This window comes from Belonocnema kinseyi, chromosome 6 (genome assembly GCF_010883055.1).
Source record: "Belonocnema kinseyi isolate 2016_QV_RU_SX_M_011 chromosome 6, B_treatae_v1, whole genome shotgun sequence".
In the NCBI taxonomy this organism is placed as follows: Eukaryota; Metazoa; Arthropoda; class Insecta; order Hymenoptera; family Cynipidae; genus Belonocnema; species Belonocnema kinseyi.
Window position 1 is genome coordinate 6,003,238 of NC_046662.1, and position 20,208 is coordinate 6,023,445.

Genomic DNA, 20,208 nt, shown 5'->3' on the forward strand with positions numbered 1-20,208 from the left:
CTCAAACTTTGAGAAATGCAAGAGCCGAAAGAAAACTACGTTTAAGTACAAAGCTTAATAATAAAAGATGTAAAAAAATATATTTTGACAATCAATTCCAACAGCATCAGCCGGTAACGTTGTACACGAAAATACGAAACCTGGCGGCCACTAGGCGAGGCTCTAGAAATTTCGTATTTTCGTGTACAACGTTACCGGCTGATGCTGTTGGAATTGATTGTCAAGATATATTTTTTTACATCTTTTATTATTAAGCTTTGTACTTAAATGTAGTTTTCTTTCGGCTCTTGCATTTCTCAAAGTGTGAGACCGATATTTTATGTATAAAAAAAGTTCGAACGTTCAAAAAATGTTGAGGTTCAGAAAAAAGATGAAATAATTTTCAGTGAAGTTTCTACCAAAATGCAGTACCTAAACGTACTTTATTGCACTCTAATACATTTTCCAAAGTTTCAGCTCGATATTATATTTACAAAAAAAGTTCTCAGGTTCAAAAAAACATTCAGTGAACTGAAAAACTGTGATCGGTAATATAGGTATTTAGCTGTGTCACATGCCCTTAAGATGGAATAGCCAATTTTTCATATTTGTTGAAAATTGATTTTTAAATTCTCATCAGAGAACGTTGGTCTGCCTGTTTGTCTGTATGTTTGTCTGTCCGTTCGTCTGTCTGTAGATTTTTAGTTTTTTAGCACGATAACTTTGAAAGAATTGACAGATTGGATTGGCATTTTTTATGCTCTTTTAGTGTCCTAAACTAAACATCATTTCGTAAGGCAACGATTTTGGATACAAATTCAAAAAATAAACGCATTTTGAAAATGTTTAGGACCACTTTTTTCTGAATTTGACAATTCTAATTACGGATATTCATAGTATAAAGAAGACGAACAATTTGTCTTAATGAATTTTTTTCCATAAAAACATTAACGAAGTTATATCATTTTCAAAATTCCCAAAAACAAACGAAAATTAACATTTTAAGCGAAACAATGCACGATATGGTAAAAAATGAGCAAAAGAAAAACATTTTTATCTGAACAACCAACGAGATAATCTTAACAATATTTTGAAAAATTAAATTTGTAGAGAAACGATACAAGCTGCGAAAAAATTGAGGAGAAAAAAAAATTTGTTCATTTAAAAAAGAGATACAAATTTCTTATTAGTGATTTGTAAATCAAATGCGTACTTTTTTTAAATCGTAAAAAATAACATTGACAATGAAAAAATAAAATTTTTGGAAAAACGATGCAAGCTACAATATTATTTAAAATAGTGAAATTTTTTATCTGAATTATATATACGAATTTTCTTAGAACCACTTCTCGCTAAGATACGCATTTTTGGTTCAAATCGTTAGAAATTTCATTGAAAAAAAAAACAAATTAAATATATGAAAAAATTAATAAAGTTGCAAAAAAATGTATAATAATAACATTCGTTTTACATTCTCATCATAAAATCTATTAGATTTGTGTAAAATTGAACGGGCCTTTTAAATATTCACAAACTACCCTAAACTGAAGGACAATTTCGTTAGCCAGCCATTTTGGATAAAAATTAAAAAAGTCAGAGCATTCTTAAAATTGTTGAGACTATTTTTTTCAAGATTTGAAAATTCTGTTTACGCTTGCTCGCAGTACGCAATAAAAAAATTTGGAACTTGAAAATCATTGATCTTCAAACTCCCTACATGTTATTATTCACTTTTTGACAGAGGGCGTAGTTTTTGTTCTATTAAAATTATTAAAATTTCTATTGATTAAATGCTTTTCTTTCTCTCTCTCTAAAAAAATGCAATGGAATGATTTCCAAAATTTGACAATGCCTTGAGAGTTTTCATGTTAGAAATTGCTGTTAGTTTGCCTCGTAACTTTAAATACTACACCACGTATTTTTTGATAATACTATTTTAATTTAAATAAAAATTAATTAATTAATTCAACAGTATTCACCGGGATTTTAATTTTATTTTCTTGTTTTTTGAATTTTTTTTTGAAACAATATCTTTCTAATATATTAACTTTTAATTTTTACATTCTCATCAGAGAATGTATTAGATTTTTGTAAAATTTGCCCCCCCCCCCACCCAGTTTTGGTTAAATGTCCGCGTTTTGAGACCCGCCGAATCCAAAAAATAGGTTTTTACGAATGTGTATGTCCGTCTGTCAGTGAGTCTGTAGATTTCTAGTTTATTTACACGATAACTTTTGAAATAATTGACAGATTGGTTTTGGCCTTTGATATACTCTTTAAGTGTCCTAAAATAAAAGACAAGTTCGTTAGCTACCCATTTTTTATAAAAATTCAAAAAGTGAGCGCAATTTCAAAAAATTTGAGACCACTTTCTTTCAAGATTCAAAAAATCTCTTTAGAGCTGTTCGTATTGTTGACAAAGACGAACAATTTATCCTAATGACTTTTTTTGATCACAAAAGAAAGACCAGAGTTATATGAATTTAGAAAATTCAAAAGAAAAAACGAAAATTTTAAGCCCAAGAACGCACGACATGAAAAAAGTCAAGAGAATTAAAATGTGGCTTTCTAAATTCCCTATAAGATTATCATAATAACTTTTGGAATTTTCTTAAAAAGTCAAAAACTCAATGAAAAAATGAATAGACAAAAGTTTCTTTAAAAAAAAAAACTACAAATTTTGCATGAATATTTTTTTGATAAGATGCTTAGTTTTTGTTTTAATTGTAAAAAATGTTCAAACATTTTTTGTTTAAAAGTATGCTGAGAATGAAAATTAGTGCAAAATAAGGAGCAAATATTAGAGTCATTATTTTTTAAAGGAATCTGTTATATTGTCAGAGATGGTACTTTACCGACCGTAGACAACCTTTCAAACCATGAAGGCAGAAAATCTACACAATATCGATCAAGTTAAGAATCTTTAATAACAGAAAATGCTTAACGTCTAATCAGATTAGATGGAAAAAATTATTTCAAATTAAAATAAAAATTACTTCTTGAAAAAAGATCCTACTCTTTCTTTTTTCAAGAAATAATTTTAATTTTAATTTGAAATATTATTTTCCATCTAGTCTGATGAGACGTTAAGGATTTTCTGTTATTGAAGATTCTTAACTTGATCGATATTGTGTAGATTTTCTGCCTTCATGGTTTGGAAGGTTGTCTACGGTCGGTAAAGTACCATCTCTGATAATATAACAGATTCCTTTAAAAAATAATTACTCTAATATTTGCTCCTTATTTTGCACTAATTTTCATTCTCAGCATACTTTTAAACAAAAAATGTTTGAACATTTTTTACAATTAAAACAAAAACTAAGCATCTTATCAAAATAATATTCATGCAAAATTTGTAGTTTTTTTTTTTTAAAGAAACTTTTGTCTATTCATTTTTTCATTGAATTATTGACTTTTTAAGAAAATTCCAAATTCGGTTCCTTTTTAAAAAAACTCGAAAAAACAGCAAAATCAACTTTTAAATTGTTGAAATTTGGATTCTACGTTAAAATTCCCTATAGAAGATCACGGAATAATCGCAATATTTTTTTTGCAAAGGTAAAAAGTTAAAAAAATACACAAGACGTATAACACCTGTTGACTGCTACACTTCAAACACATCGCCTGTGAGTAGCAGTCAACAGGCGTTATACGGCTCATATTTTTTTTAACTTTTTACCGTTGCAAAAAAAACTATTGCGATTATTCTGTGACCTTATATAGGGAATTTTAACGCAAAATCCGAATTTCAATAAATTAAAAGTTGATTTTGTTGTTTTTTCGAGTTTCTCAAAAAGGAACCGAATGGGGACCCAATGGCGTCTTTACGGGTACTTTGTAGAGGCTCCATTCGGTTAGTAGCTTAATTGGAAAAGCACCTGACCGGAAATCAAAAGCTTTGTGGTTCGATTCCCAATGGAGTGAGGAAAGAGTAGGACTTTTTTCGAACAAATAACTTAAATTTTAATTTTAATTTAAAATATTATTTTCTATCTAGTCTGATTAGACGTTAAGCATTTTCTGTTATTGAAGATTCTTAACTTTATCGATATTGTAGATTTTCTGCCTTCATGGATTCGAAGGTTGTCTACGGTCGGTAAAGTACCATCTCTGATGATATAACAGATTCCTTTAAAAAATTATTACTTGTATCATTAACACCTAGCTAAAAATTAGCGTTATTTTCTTTAATTAAGAATTCTTATTCTGATACCTCTAATAGCTTGATTGGAGAAGCACCTGACCGGAAATCAGAAGTTTTGTGGTTCGTTTCCCAATGGAGTGAAGATGGAGTAGGATCTTTTTTTCAAGAAATAATTTTAAATATTAAAGTAATCATGAAAAATAAAATTTGTACATGATTTTGCAATATCTGAATAAGCAATCTTAAGCCGAGGTACATAAATAAATATAATATAGATTTGATATAATAGAGTTGAACATAATGTAAAAAAGATCACATTTTGGAAAAATCGAGTGTGAAGCACCAGATACGTGATGAGAATGTTTACGTGAAAGCCGAAGGAGATTTAACGAAAGAGAATTTGCAATCACCAAATTACGGCGTTCGATGCTTTGAAATTTAATTGTAAAAGTTATGTGCACAAATGTGGGGGAAATACAAAGACCAAGCGCGTAGCGCAAGGTAAATAAATGATTGAGAACGAAGTGCGAGATCCAATAGTCGCTCGCTCTAGGCGCGCTCAAACCAGATTTTTTTAATTAAATTAAAATTTATTTTATAAATAATTTTTTTCGAAAAAACGTGTATTTGTTTAAAAATGTAACAATTTCCTTTATAAAAACATCCTTCTTGGTTGCAAATTCAATTGTTATATTAAAAATTCGTCATTTTGGGTGAAAACTGCACCTCTTTGCATAGTACATTAACTTTTTGTTTAAAATGCATATTTTATTGCTGATATGTCGAGTGAAATATTTTTTGGAAGGAAACTAGTTTTTTCTGAAAAATTGTCTGTTTAATTTAAAAGTTTATCTTTTTTATTAGAAATATTGCATCCTTCTTGAAATAAAAATTGAACTGATTTTTTTAATTCAACTATTTCCTAGAAAATTTACTTTTTGTGTTAAATTCTTAATTTTGTGTTGAAAAGTCAATTAAAATCTTTTTGGATGTAAAATTCAATGTTTGTTGTTGAAAAATTGTCTTCTTTTAAAAATTTACCTTTTTCAGAAGAATTTTCTTTTTTTGGACAAAAATGCAATTTTTTGTTAAAAAGTTAACAATCTTGTTACATGGTCATACTTTTTGGTAAAATATTTGACTATTTAGAAAAAAAAATAACTTCTTGCTTACAATTCTTATTCAGGTGTTGGAAAGTCAACTAGAATCTTCTTTTAATGAAAATTTTAATATTTTTGTAAACTTTTGTTTTTAATTCATCTGTTTTAGAAAAGATTTTATCTTTCTGGAATAAAAGAGCAACTATTTGGTAGATAATTCAACTATTTTCTTAAAAATCGACCTTTTTTAGATGAAAATTCAACTATTTTATTAAAAGTTTTTTTCAATTAAAATTCTCCTGTTTTAAAAAAAATTTGATCTTTTTTTTAAATCAACTGTTTGGTTGGATTGCAAATTCAATTTTTGTCTTGTATATAAATTCGTATTTTGATCGTGAAATGTCAAAGAAATTTTTATTAAAATTCATCTTTTTTAATAGAAATTTCTCTTTTTTATGAAAATGCAACTTTTTCGTTAAAAAGTATTCTTCTTTGCTCAAGTATTTAGCTATTTTTTAAACAGATTTGGTTAAAAACTAATCTTTTTTAATTTAAAAAAACTTTTTTGGTGTATAATTAATTTTTAATTATAAATGTAACTTTTTTATTTTTTAGGATTGATCTTTTTTAGTTGAACATTCTTTTTTTGCCAAAAATAATTTTTTTAATTAGAAAATTTATTTTTTTGGGGTAAAAATACAATAGCTGAAAGTTAAACTATCAGAGAGGAACGCTCTCTGGTTTCTCTTTGGAACTACTGTGTTATAAATTTATTGTTTTGGTTGAAAATTCAGCATTTTATTTCAAAATTTGTTGAAAAATCGTTTTGTCTTTTTAAAGCCTGAAAAACACTTTTAATTTCCAACTTATGGAGGCAAATCACTTATATGGGCACTTATTCTAATTTTGATCGTTTAATGACAAGTGACACATCGTTGGGATCGCCAAGAAATTCATATTTCGAAAGTAATCATTATAAATTATTAGTTTCGAAATTATACATTCTTTATGTTTCGTATTTTATTTCTCATTAGTACAAAGGACCCCTCGCTGGTAGCGTAAGCGATACGCAATAAATCGCTATGGCTGACCATGTGAGCATTTTGATAGATTTGGGTTTACTGTTCTATAGCAGTTTAAACTTTTTTGTGATAATAGGGTCTGCAAAACGCTTTTAATTTTAAAATTATCAAGGAAAATAATACATATATAGCACTCATTCTAATTTTCGGGCGATGGTCGATTCCGCACTAGCTACCTGCGAACGGTTCCCCCACTACACGGCTTCCTCTCACTCAGGCAAACTGCTGTCGTTAAGTTTATAGAAAATTTTATAGAAAATTTTGCCGTATATTTTACTCAAATCAACAGTGTTAGCTTTATTTTTTTGGTGCACTATTTTACTTAGCTTGGGAAAATTTCGGAAAATAAAATTTGGCCAGATTCAAGAACTTAATAACTATAATCATAAGTTTATTCCTCAAACAATCGCATTTGTCAAAACTATCCTTAAATAGTTTTACGCTCTTAGTTCAAAAGTGTGAAAAGTCTTATTCTTAGCCTAATTTGGAAACTCATTAACAAACATGATACATTTTTATATTGCTTAACCCATCACATTGCTCAATTATCCTTTTAATAATTTGCATTAAAAGTATATTTTATTTACAAAAGTTTTAATTTCAAACAAAGTAATTGAATACCGATTTAAGAATACTTCAGCCAGAAGAAGTCATCGTGGCTTAGATGGTATCGTGATTGTCGTATGTGCAGTTGATGCGACCATAAAAATTCTATCAATAAAATTTTTTTTGAAAATATTTCAGCCTTAAAGCTTATTCCGAAGTTTTCTTCGAGTAGCGAGTCTTTCTTCATAACTTGTTATTATTTCCATCTTAATATTTTCGTCTATATTCATGGATCGAAATTTGATCTTGTCATCAACAGGATCCCAAGTCACAGGAATCAATTCCGACTTACTAGGCGTCGGATTTCTAGAAAAATTGATATTTAGTTCATAAAAATAACCATTGTTGTTTTTTTCTGTTTTTAATAATATTTGGTAACAATATTCTTTAAAACAAAGAGCTAATAATTCAAAAAGATTACCCTGTTTTAGCAAAATCCGTCCACATTTTGGTGAATCTTTCCATGATTTTTCGTTTGACTGCATTTTTCGTCGGTGTTTCTAAACCTAACATATCTAACGCAATCATATGAAATAAATATGGAATTTCGTCAAAATGACATGTACCTACAAAAATAAAAAATTTTTTGATAAATTATTTGAGGAATTAAATTCTAAAATTAAATTCTTGGAAATTGAAAACTGCAAAAAAAGAGGGAAAAAGGAACAAGGCATCATATAAATCCCATTTCTTCTTTCTTCTCTTGCTTTTTAATTTTTTTTTTTTTGTTTATTTAAAAAAATTTAATTCAAACATTTATGAGTGAGTTTAAAAAAACATGCATATATGTAAACAAATATAATAAATGTATGTAAACATTACCTGGTTTATCAACGTTTACCACTTTCTTCATGAATGAAGGCCCAGGATCATAAGAAAATTTGTACAGATAGGTATTTTTATTTTTGCTACCTTGAAGTTTCACAACCTCGTGAATGCCACAAACAAACTGCACGTCGCTAGTAAAATCAGCATAAGCAATAGCAGATTCAGAATTTATAGGTGCATCACCAAAATAAAAGGACCTTAAATCTTCTGGCGTTAAATTCTTCTCAATTAACCACTTTCGGAAAGTTGGAGGTAAGTAATCAGCAAAATTTAAATCAAGCACTTGGTAAATCTTTTCCTGCATACCTATACAAAATTATTAAGAAACAAATTTAGTTAAAGTAGGCGTCATGCGCCAACAAAAAAAGGGTTTCATAGCCTGTTAAGACCTTAATCCTCCTCTCGCTCCTAATTCTTTTCTCTTCCCACCCCTAATTCCTTTCTCATCCCACTCTTAATTCTCTTCTCCTCCCACTCCTAATTCCCTTCTCCTTCTGCTCCTAATTCCCTTCTTCTACTGCTTCTAATTCCCTTCTCCCGTTTCTCCTAATTCTTTTTTCTTCCCACTCCTAATTCCCTTCTTATCACGCTTCTAATTCTTTTCTCTTCCCACCTCCTTATTCTCTACTCCTCCCACTACTAATTCCCTTCTCCTCCCGCTCCTAATTACCTTCTCCTCACAGTCTTAATTCCCTTCTCCTCCCGCTTCTCATTCCCTTCTCCTCACAGCCCTAATTCTTTTCTCTTCCCGCTACAAATATCCTTCTTCTCACGCTCCTAATTCTTTTCTCCTCCCGCTTCTAATTCCCTTCTCCTCCAACTCCTAATTCGCGTCTATCATATTCGAACCTAGCATATTCTATATTATACCATCATATACGATTATATTCTGTCCGAACCTATCATATTCGATCCTATACTATTACATCTGGCCCCATCAGATTCTATCCGAAACGGTTTTATCAGTTCCGATCCTATACTATCATATGCGATCCGATACTAGTATATCCGGTCCTATCCAATCCGATCAAACCATATCTGAACTGACCCTATCCTTTCCGATCCTATACTACTATATCCAATTGTATCCGATCTGATATTATCTGATTCTATCCTATCCAGTCCTATACAACCCTATCATCTTCGAGCCGATCCTATAGAAACCGACCATATCAGTTCCGATCCTATCTCCAAATTAAAAATCCTATTTAACGTCCCATAAAGTCGTTTCATTCTTGTTTTTTTTTTTAGCAGGAGTTTGCATCTATCCGAACCGGTCCTATCTAATTCTATCTTATACGATCCTACCACACCTGAACATACCTGGTTCTATATAATCGTATCCAATCTTATAATATCATATCCAACGATATTATCTCGTTCTATCCTATCTAGTCCTGCTCGAACCTATCATATTCGATCCGATCCTATCCTAGTCAACCACATTAATTCTGATCCTATACTATCATATTTGATCCGCTCCTAACCTATTCGATCCGATCCTAACCTATCTGAGTCTATCCTATCCAATCCTTTTCAAACCATTTCAATAGTTCCGATCCTATACCATCATATCCAGTCTAATCCTATCAAATCCCAGCCTATCAAGCTCAATCCTATCTAGTCCCATGCAATCATATCCGATCCGATCTGACCATAATCTATCCTACTACCCGATCCTGTCGGATTCAACCCTATAAGTTCCGATCCTATTCTAAAATATCCTATTCTATCCGATTGAATTATATCTGACTCTATCCAATCCGATCCTACTACATTAAATCCTTTTCAACCCTATCTTATCCGACTCTATCCAATTCTATCCGATCCAATCGTGAATGATTCTATCCTATTCAAAGCTAGAATATCCGATCCTATACTATCCCATCTGATCCTATTAGATCCAATACTTTCTAATACTGTCCAATCCTATCTCAAATGACTATACCAATTCAGATCCTAAACCATCATATCCGACCTTATTCCATCCGATCAAATAGTATCATATCGGTTCCAAACGATCCTATAATATTATATCTTATCCTATCCGAAACGACCAAAGCAGCTCCGATCATATACTATCATATCCGATCGGATTCTATCCGATTCTATACTATTACATCTGGTCCCATCCGATTCTATTCAAACCTGTCCTATCAAATCCGATCCAATACTATCTGAAACTACCCTATCCATTCCGATCCTATACTATCATGTTCTATTCTATCCAAACCGATCCTATCTAAATCTATCTTATACGATCCTACCCAACCTTAGCATACCTCGTCCTATACAATCCGATCCCATACTATCATATACGATTCTATAGGATCCGATATTATCTAATTCTATCCTATCCAGTCCTATTCGACCCTATCATATTCGATCCGATCCTATCCGAGCCAACTACATTAGCTGTGACCCTATACTATCTTATTTGATCCTATACAATAAAAACCGGTCCTATCTGATCCTCTTTGATCCAATCCGATCTGATCATATCCTTTGCAATCCTATACTATCACATCTGATTCTATTCCAACCGAGTCTATCTTATCCTATTCTATCCGTTTTTATACTGTTCTATCTGATCATATATTATCATCCAATTCTATCTTATACTATCCTACTCGACCTTATCATACCTGGCCCTATACAATCCGATCCTATACTTTCATATCCAACTCTATCTGATCCGATATTATCTGATTCTAAGTTTCTAGTCCTATTCGATCCGATCCTATCCGAACCAAACTCATCAGTTCCGATCCTTCATTATCATATTCATTCCTATACTATTATATCCGGTCCCATCCGATCCTATTCGATATGATCCGAACCGATCCTATCTCTTCGATCTTATCATATCCGATTCTACCTGATCCAATTCCGCTCCTCTCCAACTCTATTATATACGTTCCTATCATATCCTACTCGATCTTATTCATATCCGATTTTATTCGATCCGATTAAATCTGATTTTATTCTATCCATTCCTATTCAACCCTATCCTATTCGATCCCATCCTATACAAACCGACCATATCAGTTCCGATCCGATATTATCTGATTCTTTCCGATCCAGTTCTATTCAAGCTTATCCTATTCGATCATATTCTATCCTATCCGAGCCAACCACATCAGTTCCGATCCTATACTACCATAGTTGATCCTATATTTTTAAAGCTGGTCCTGTCTGATCCTATTCGATCCAATGCGAACTGACACTATCCGTTACAATCCTATACTATCACATCTGATTCTATTCAAACTAATTCTATCTTATTCTATCTTCTACGATCGTATCCGACTTTATCACATCTGGTCCTATACAATCCTATACGATTCTATACTAACATATTCGATTCTAGCCGATCCAATACAATCTGATTCTATCCTATCCAGTCCTATTCGACCCTAGCCTATTCGATCCTATCATATCCTATTCTATCCGTTCCTATACTATACTATCCTATCCGGTCCTATACTATCATATCCGATTCTATCCGATCCAATACTATCTGGTCCTATCCTATTCCACCTTATCCTATCCGAAACGTCCCTTTCCGATCTTGTTCTATCTTACCCTATCCGGCCCAATTATCTTCCGTTCGGAACTATAAATGTTTCAGCCCGGGACTACGAACCCCTAAAAATTGAAAAATTTTAATTATTTTAAAGACTCGCACACACAAAACATGTTGGCAGAAGCAATCAGTTTTAATACCTGCGAGGAACATGAGTCCTTCTCGGGAATTGTGGCCAATAAGAAATGGAACCTTAATTTCAGTAAGATTATCAATGGAAATTGGACGAGGTAAAAATGGATTTTTTGATGCACTATCCACCGAAGGTCCTGACGTGAATTGAAATCTAAGTCTTTCCTCCTTTGTTATAATCTTTTGTTGTACTGTTATCAATTTTATTGAATCAACAGTCCTCAAAAATTCGACAATTTTCACTCGATCAGAGGACTCACATCCCAATAAGGATGCTAATTTAAAAGCGTATATGCTTGGATTTTCACACATGTGCGTCCACGGATTTAACGCAGTTCCACTTTGGGCAATTGCTTTATGAAATAAACCTGTTCAACATTTTTTAATTCAATTATTAAATATTTAATCAAATTAATTTAACTTAAGTCGCTCAAGTTCAAATTAATAAAATTAATTAACTAACCATTGGCTAATGTGGATTGTGTTAGATAATGAACTGATGCTGATCCTGCAGATTCACCAAAAATTGTTACATTATTTGGATCTCCACCAAAATTTGAAATATTATCTTTCACCCATTTTAAGGCCATCACTTGGTCTTTTAATCCCTGGTTTCCTGGAGCCGTTTCTAAGCCTAGATTAAGAAACCCTATAGAAAAATGAATGAAATAATTAAAGAAAAATTAAATCTTACTTTAAAGGTATCAAAGTTTTTGAAAATTAGGAAGATAATTTTCGCTGTACCTAAAACATCGATTCTGTAGTTTATCGTGACAAGGACGATTTCTTTCCTTACAAGAAAATCAGGTCCATATATATCATCATTTCCTGAACCAAAAATAAATCCTCCGCCGTGAATCCATACCATCACTGGAAATGGAATGTTATTTTCAACCGACTTTGTATAAACATTCAAATACAAACAATCGTCACTTCCCGTCACACCGCTGATTATTCTGTCAAATTGGGCACAAATGTCTCCATGCTCAATTGCATCCCTTATGTTTGTCCATTTTCTTGACCATGGTTGTGGATCCTATTGAAATGTTGACTCAAAATTAACTAAATCAGAGTAGCCAAAAAAATTCATTTTCAAGGTTTTTCACTGATTTTCCCCTAATTAATTTTTCATTTTTCCTGACCATTATTATTCAAAAACTAGCATTTTAATCTTGTTAATCTTGTTTAATCTCATTTTTAATATATATCCATAATTCCTCTAAATTACCATAAAATTAGTTTAATCAGTTGACATTTTTATATGAATTAAACATTCCTTGGAATTTTTTAAATAATCCTATCCTTGACATTTTTTAATCTATTCAAAATTCCTCAAAATCTTGTAAACACTTAAATTTTTTAAATCCCTGCAAATCCCTTGAATTCTTTTTAATATGATAAAAATTAATTAACATTAATATAAGGTTGTTTGTTCATTTCGTAGTTCAAGCGAGTTCAAATATTGTTTGATAATTAAAAAGATATAAAAATGCTCAAATATTTTCTAACAAATATTAAATTAAAGTTAAAAACAAATGATATAATTATTATTAATTTAAATATTCCTTGATAATCAATAGAAGTATAGATTTTTTCAAATATTTTGTAATAGATATTAAATTAAAGTTAAAAATAATTATTTAATATTAACAATAAGTTCTTCTACAGTCTTTCGAAATTTTGGGAAATCGTTTGGTATATACTTTCAAAACCTTCCTTAATTTTCTCTTTAAAGTAATTTTTTTTAATGAAAAATCATTGAAAATTTTTATATGAATATTTAAAAAATTCTGTTCAATCCTGTCAGATCTTCTAAGCTTTCTAATCTATAAAAATTATTTAAATTTTCCGGCTTTTCTTTAATTCTGAAATATTAAAGAAATTGCCCTAAAATCTTTCGGATTCTTCTTTGGCAATTTTTGAAATCTTTTGAAATGTTTCGAAATCCTTTATAAATATTCTTTCAAAATTAATTGTTTGAAATAAAAATTACTTTTATTTTCCCTAGAATCCTAACAAAAAAATTTTTATCTTCATAAGACCTCACAAAATTCTTTAAAAAATCTTTTAAAGTTTTAATTAATCTTCAATCAATTTAAATACTTCTGAAAATCTGTTAAACTGTTCTCAAGCACTTTTTTCATTCTCTTAACATCCTGAAAAATCAGCTTACGTCACAATTTTTGTAATACTGTAAAATTCAAAAAATTGTCTCAAGTTCCTCCATATCCTTTTTACACACATTTTGAAATCTTCGAAACTTGAAATTATTCTTTTAAAATAAAATTTAAACCATTAAAAATTTTCCCCGAAACCGGGAAAAACTTAATATCCTCTAATCTTTCATAATTGTTAAAAAGCTTGTCATTTTTTTAGAATTATTCAAAATAAGTTTTTGCCCATAATTTAATTTTTCTTATCTGCATTAAAAATTTAAGATAATTGACGAATTATAGTTTAGTAGCGAAATGTTAAGAACAGAATTATTTTCCCTTATTAAACAAATACTTGCAATTTAAATTTTCTTTTCTATCAAAAATGATTAGAGATATGATTAGTGAATAATGGAAATTATACATCTATGAGTTCTCATTTTATGATAATCAGCCCTCTCACTGTAAGAACTGTAAGGAAATTTTGGTTGCAGATGATAGAATTTTGCGATAATTTATGCAAAGTTACACATATATAATTGATCAAATTACCGTAAATTACCAAAAATTTCCGAAAACTTTTGGATATTTTTAAATTAAATTTTTAGTAAATTATTCTAAATTTCCATAAATTACCTGTAATATTAACATAAATTACCAAAACTTACCGGACCATATATACCTGTAAAATTACCATGAGTTACTGAAAAATTTCACAAATTTCCGGATATTTATAGACATTTTTAAATTGAATTTTTGGTAATATCTGGTAAGTTACCATGAATTACCTGTATTATTACCCTAAATTACCAAAAACATTTATCAATTTTCAGAAATTTGTAAAAATGTTTAAAATTGATTTTTTGGTAATTCCTGGTAAGATACCATATTTACCTCTAAAATTACCATAAATGATCGAAAATTGTTATAAATCTCCGGAAATTTATAGAAATTTTTAAATTGAACTTTGGACAAGTTGTGGTCATTTACCAAAAGTTACCGAAAATTTCCAGAAACTTATAGACATACTTAAATTGATTTTAGGAAAGTTATGGTAACTTACCATTAATTACCTGTAATATTATCCTAAATTACCAAAAAAATTAATCAATTTTCGGACGCTTATAAAAATTTTTTAAATTTAATCTCAGGTAATTTATGGTGCATTGCCATATTTACCTGTAAAATTACCATAAATTACCCAAAATTTATAGCCATTTTTAAATCAAATTTCAGGCAACTTATTGTAAGTTACCATAAATTACCTGTCATATTATCATAAATTACCAAAAAATTCATAAATATCGGGAATTTTATAAAAATGTTTGAAATTGAATTTCGGGTAATTTATGGGAAGATACCATATTCACCTCTAAAATTACAACAAATTTTCAAAAACTTATAGACATTTTTAAATTGAATTTTGGACAATTTATGGTAATTTACTATAAGTTACCGAAAATTTCCGGAAATTTATAGACGTATTTACATTGAACTTTAAGCAATTTATGATAAGTTACCATATTTACCTGTGAAATTACCGTAAATTACTGAAAATACATAGACACTTTAAAATTAAATTTGGAATATTATATGGTAAATTACCATAAATTACCAAAAAATGCATTTAATATATTTTCGGAAATTTATAGACATATTTCAATTGAATTTTGGGCAATTTATTGTAAGTTATCATAAATTCCCTGTAATATTAACCTGAATAACATAAAAATGTCATACATTTTCGGAAATTTATAAAAATGTTTAAATTTCATTTTGGGCAATTTATTGTAAGTTACCATAAATTACCTGTAATATTAACCTGAATAACATAAAAATGTCATAAATTTTTGGAAATTTATAAAAATGTTTAAAATTTAATATTGGGTAATTAATGGTAAGATACCATATTCACCTGTAAAATTATCATAAATTACTGAAAATGTATAGACATTTTAAAATTAAATTTGGGGCAATATATGCTAAGTTACCATATATTGCCAAAAAATTCATAAATCAAACTACGCTTTTTGAAAACTAATTCAGTTGAATGGTCTTGATCCACTGTAGAATGATTCCTCCTATTCCCACTGAAAAAAATGTTTGACTGGCCGAACAAAAGTTTGGTTGTGCTAACCAAATTTTTTGGTTGCTATGAAAACAACAAAACCGTTTTGTTAAGCTAACTAAATTATTTTGTTGGAGTGTTTGGTTGAACTAGCCAAACATTGGTTGGCAGAACAAATTTTTTTTGTAGATTGAAACAACTTATTTGGTTAAATTAAACCAAATATTTATTAGCTCAACACAATGATTTTTTGGACTTGACAAAAATATCGTAGATTTTATAAAATAGGTTTGCTGAAAGAACTAAATATTTTTAATCATAAAAAAATTATTTTTTGTCGATCGAACTAAACTTTGGTAGACTGAACAAAATAGATTTGTTGAAGCAATACCTTTTTTTTCAAGCAACAATTATTTTGTCACGGAATACTCGGAGAGCGCACACGCAGCTGCGTGTTTGGTACGCTCAACAAAATTCTTTGGTTCACTCAAAAAAAGTGCTTGAAAACTTGTTTGTTTGAGCCAAATAAATTATTTTATAACTTTAACAAGTTATTTGGTAGTCGCAACCAAATTTTGGTAAGAACAACCATAACAGCTCAACAAAATTATTTTGTTGCTGACACAGTGGTCTGGAATAGAAATTTACTGTTCATAATAGCCCACAGGTCGTATTTCTTAACCAATTTAAAAGTTTTTTTTAGAAATACTCAGCAATTAATTTTTAAGAGAATTGTGGTTTGCTTTTTTTTTAATTTTTTCACAGAGCAACAATATATAAACAAATATAGTGAAAAATTGACCATTTTAACTTTGTGAATCTTTATCTCAAGAAAAAATATAGATAAAAACTCACTATCAGCCGGAATTATTGCACATGCATTCATAAAACATAATTAATTTTAATAATATTTAACTTAATTATTATAAACAGTTTTTTTTTTAATTCTTATTAGTGTTTTTTTATCATAGAAAAAATCGTTTATTTCACGCTAGTTGCTAATATTTTTCATAAAGAGTCATAATTTGTAACAAAAAAATTAGCATGAGTTAACAACTATTGTTTTTATAAACATTTCTATAAACAAATTCTTTATAAACGAGTTTTTCTCATAGCTGAATTGATTTTTCTGAACAAAAGAGATTCACAATTGTCTTTAAAGCCATTTATGTACTTTAAGCTTTATCAAACATAAACAATATAGATTGTTCATAACAATTTAGTTCAACAAGGCTCCTAATCGGCCGTTTGCTCGTAGAAAAAATGTTTTTTTCTTGAATAATTATTAGAGTGACATTTATTGGGGTGACTAACCAACGAAATTAAATGAAGAATAATTTATATGATTGTTATAAACAATTTTTTTAACAAAACTAGGATTTATTTTTTTTACATGCAAAAAGGATGGTTTTCCAATGAAATTATCCGACAAGAAACTAACAGTGTTTCCAAAATTGGATATAGGATATTAAATAATAATTTGCGTAATTGTTAATAACAATTTTAAAACAATGCGTGACAATCTGCAGTTGGTCGTAGAAAAAAAGTTATTTTTTCTTCAATCATTTTTGTGATAATCTTATTTGTGTTATTGAATCAATGAAAAAATTGGTACTTACAATAATAATGAGATTATTATAAAAAACTTAAAATAAGTTACAATTCAGAACTCGAATCATTTTTAGATTCGAATTGTTCTATTAGTTCATCGAGTTCTTGATCAAGTTCAACTTTAACTTTTTCCCATTCAGGCTTCACTGTTAGTTTATTGTCGGATAATTTCAGTGGAAAACCGTCCTTTTTGCATGCAAAAAAATAAATAATAGTTTTGTTAAAAAAATTGTTTATAACAATCATATAAATTATTCTTCATTTAATTTCGTTGATTGGTCACCGCAATAAATGTCACTCTAATAATTATTGAAGAAGAAAACATTTTTTTCTACGAGAAAACGGCCGATTAGGATACTTGTTTAACTAAATTGTTGTAAACAATCTATATTGTTTATGTTTGATAAAGCTTAAAGTATATAAATGGTTCAGAAAAATCAATTCAGCTATGAGAAAAACTCGTTTATAAAGAAATTGTTTATAATAATTAAGTTAAATATTATTAAAATTAATTATCTTCTATAAATGAATGTGCAATAATTCCGGCTGATAGTGAGTGTCTATTTGTATTTTTTCTTGAGATAAAAATTCACAAAGCTAAGATGGTCAATTTTGTCACTACATTTGTTTATATAGTGTAGCTCTGTGAAAAAAATTTTAAAAAAGCAAACCACAATTCTCTTAAAAATTAATTGATGAGCATTTCCAAAAAAAAAAACCTTTAAATCGGTTAAGAAATACGACCTGTGGGCGATTATGAACAGTAAATTCCTATTCCAGACCACTGTGTGGCGTAAGCGGCAAGTCAAGCCAGTACGTAAGTGAGCCAAGATGAACTTTCGGAATCAGTGAACTTACCTGAAATCGAAGGTTGCCCACTGGTGGTTCCGCATAGGGAATTCCTTTAAAAGATAGATATTCCCCGCCAAGAACATTTTTCTCCACGCCACCTCTTAACGTTCCAAACTTGGTCTCAATGAGCATTTTTCGTCTAATAATAATATAATGACTTTCGTAAAGGTTGCATCACGTCCACTGAATGACTCGTTAGATTTCTGCTGACATCTGCGGAATATCTTGCTGATTGTCTCGAACCAACTTTCCTAGCATCAGTGCCGTACTTTAATTCACTGTAAATCCGCGAGAGATTTTTAATCTGAAATTGGATAAAAACGTCGCAAACAATTGAAAAACTACAATTATCCGACGGATAATTTTTATCCGACGGATAATTTGTATCCGACTCGTCATAAAAATTATCTGCCGTCGTACCGTAACTATTTTTACCTCCCACCCCCCTTATCTTATTGAACGTAATTTTTAGTTTCCAGAAATTTTTTCCTACTTATTGTTAATAAAATTAGACAGGTTGACCGAGAACTTCATTACCAAAATTCGCTGATTTTTCTTTCACTAATTTTTCATTTTTCTTGATCATTAATATTTAACTACCTGCATTTTATTCTTGTAATACTTTGAACAAAGAAGATTTTCTAAACCGAATAAAATAACATTTTAGATCCAAATTTACAATTTTAAAATTTATTACTTAATTTTAAACAAAAATGTCTTCTCTATTATAAGGTATGGCTTTTTAACAAAATACTGGAATTTTCAACCTAAAAAGATAAATCCAAAAAAAAAGTTTTATTGTTTATATTTCAATAGAAAAAGGTTCAATTTATTTATAATAAAAACCTTTAAACCAAAAAGGCGAATTTGAAACAAATATTTTCTGCTAAAGAAAGAAATAAAAGTTTATCTAAGTTTTGGAACCTGCAAGCCAAAAGACAATTTTTTCTCTACAAAAATTCAATTTTCGAACAAAAAATATGTTCCACTAAATAGTTCTATTTTCAACCAAAGCCTTCTATCAAAAAAAATTAATTTTTAACAATATAGTTTAACTTTTAACTAAGTAATTGAATTTTTAATTAAAAAGATTAATTTTTAACAAAATAGTTCAACTTTGAACCAGAGTTGAATTTTCAACCAAAAACAGAAAATAAGTTTCTACCAAAAAAAATTGAATTTTCAATCTAAAAAGACCAATTTTCGCAGCCAAACAAGATGACATTTTAACAAAATAGTTGAATTCTCTAATAAATACTTACATTTTTATCAAAGAAAGATGAACTTTGTAGTAAAACAGATGAATTTTTCATGAAAAATGACACATTTTTTTTAAGTTGAACTTTCATCCAGAAATAATGTCGGTTCTTTTTTCAATGCTACAATATAAATATTAAATAAAAAGTAAATTTTCTACAAAATAATTCAATTTTCAAAAACAGCAGAATTTTCAACTAAGAATTATGACTTTTCAAAAAAATTGTTGAATTTTCAACCGAAAAGTTACATTTTATTGAAGAAAGATTAAATTTCCTGTGAACTAGTTGAATTAAAAAAAAATCTCTTAAAAAATAATTCAATTTTCATCCAAAGAAGATTCCAGTTCAATTTCCAAAACCAAAATAAGAATTGATAGCAATAAATTAATTTTCTGTGAAATAATCAAATTTTTAACTAAATATGATGACTTTTTAACAAGATTATTTAATTTTTAACCAAACAGTTTCATTTTTGCCTAAGAAAAATGAAAATTCTACTGAAAAACGGGACTTTATAAATTAAAATGACAAATTTTCAAAAAATGAGTCCAATTTTCATCCAGAACGATTTCAATTGACTTTACAAGACAAAACACGGTCCCTAAACGAAAATTATTTTATTTCCTAAATTTACATAAAATATTACTTTCTCAGATAAGAATGTAAAAATTAATCGTCATTACTTTTACTAATTAACTTAACATTATCTGAATCTATGAAAATGCTTACTTTTAACTGTTTTTATAAAAGGGGTTTCTTGGAAATTTTTAAGACTTTTTTCGGTAAATACTTACTGAAATTTCGAAAT

The 20,208-nt window shown here is 29.1% G+C and overlaps 2 protein-coding genes across 5 annotated transcripts in view; one reads left to right on the forward strand and one right to left on the reverse strand.

Moving 5' to 3' along the window:
* Window positions 1-20,208, forward strand: part of LOC117174334 (calcitonin gene-related peptide type 1 receptor-like) — a 748,751-nt gene that overhangs the window by 654,848 nt on the left and 73,695 nt on the right. The gene's annotated exons all lie outside the window — the stretch shown is intronic.
* The window catches only part of LOC117174327 (esterase FE4-like), a 58,701-nt gene continuing 45,168 nt past the window's right edge, over window positions 6,676-20,208 (reverse strand). For 2 of the 3 annotated variants that reach the window (XM_033363347.1, XM_033363348.1), the window contains exons 2-8: window positions 18,148-18,445; window positions 12,202-12,493; window positions 11,921-12,106; window positions 11,466-11,825; window positions 7,734-8,045; window positions 7,333-7,477; window positions 6,676-7,217 (exon numbers count right to left, since the gene is read on the reverse strand). In XM_033363347.1, the coding sequence (XP_033219238.1) occupies window positions 7,052-7,217; window positions 7,333-7,477; window positions 7,734-8,045; window positions 11,466-11,825; window positions 11,921-12,106; window positions 12,202-12,493; window positions 18,148-18,273 (1,587 nt within the window). In that variant the 5' untranslated portion in view covers window positions 18,274-18,445 and the 3' untranslated portion in view covers window positions 6,676-7,051. The remainder of the gene's footprint in view (window positions 7,218-7,332; window positions 7,478-7,733; window positions 8,046-11,465; window positions 11,826-11,920; window positions 12,107-12,201; window positions 12,494-18,147; window positions 18,446-20,208) is intronic. The other variant, XM_033363349.1, reaches the window with a different exon arrangement.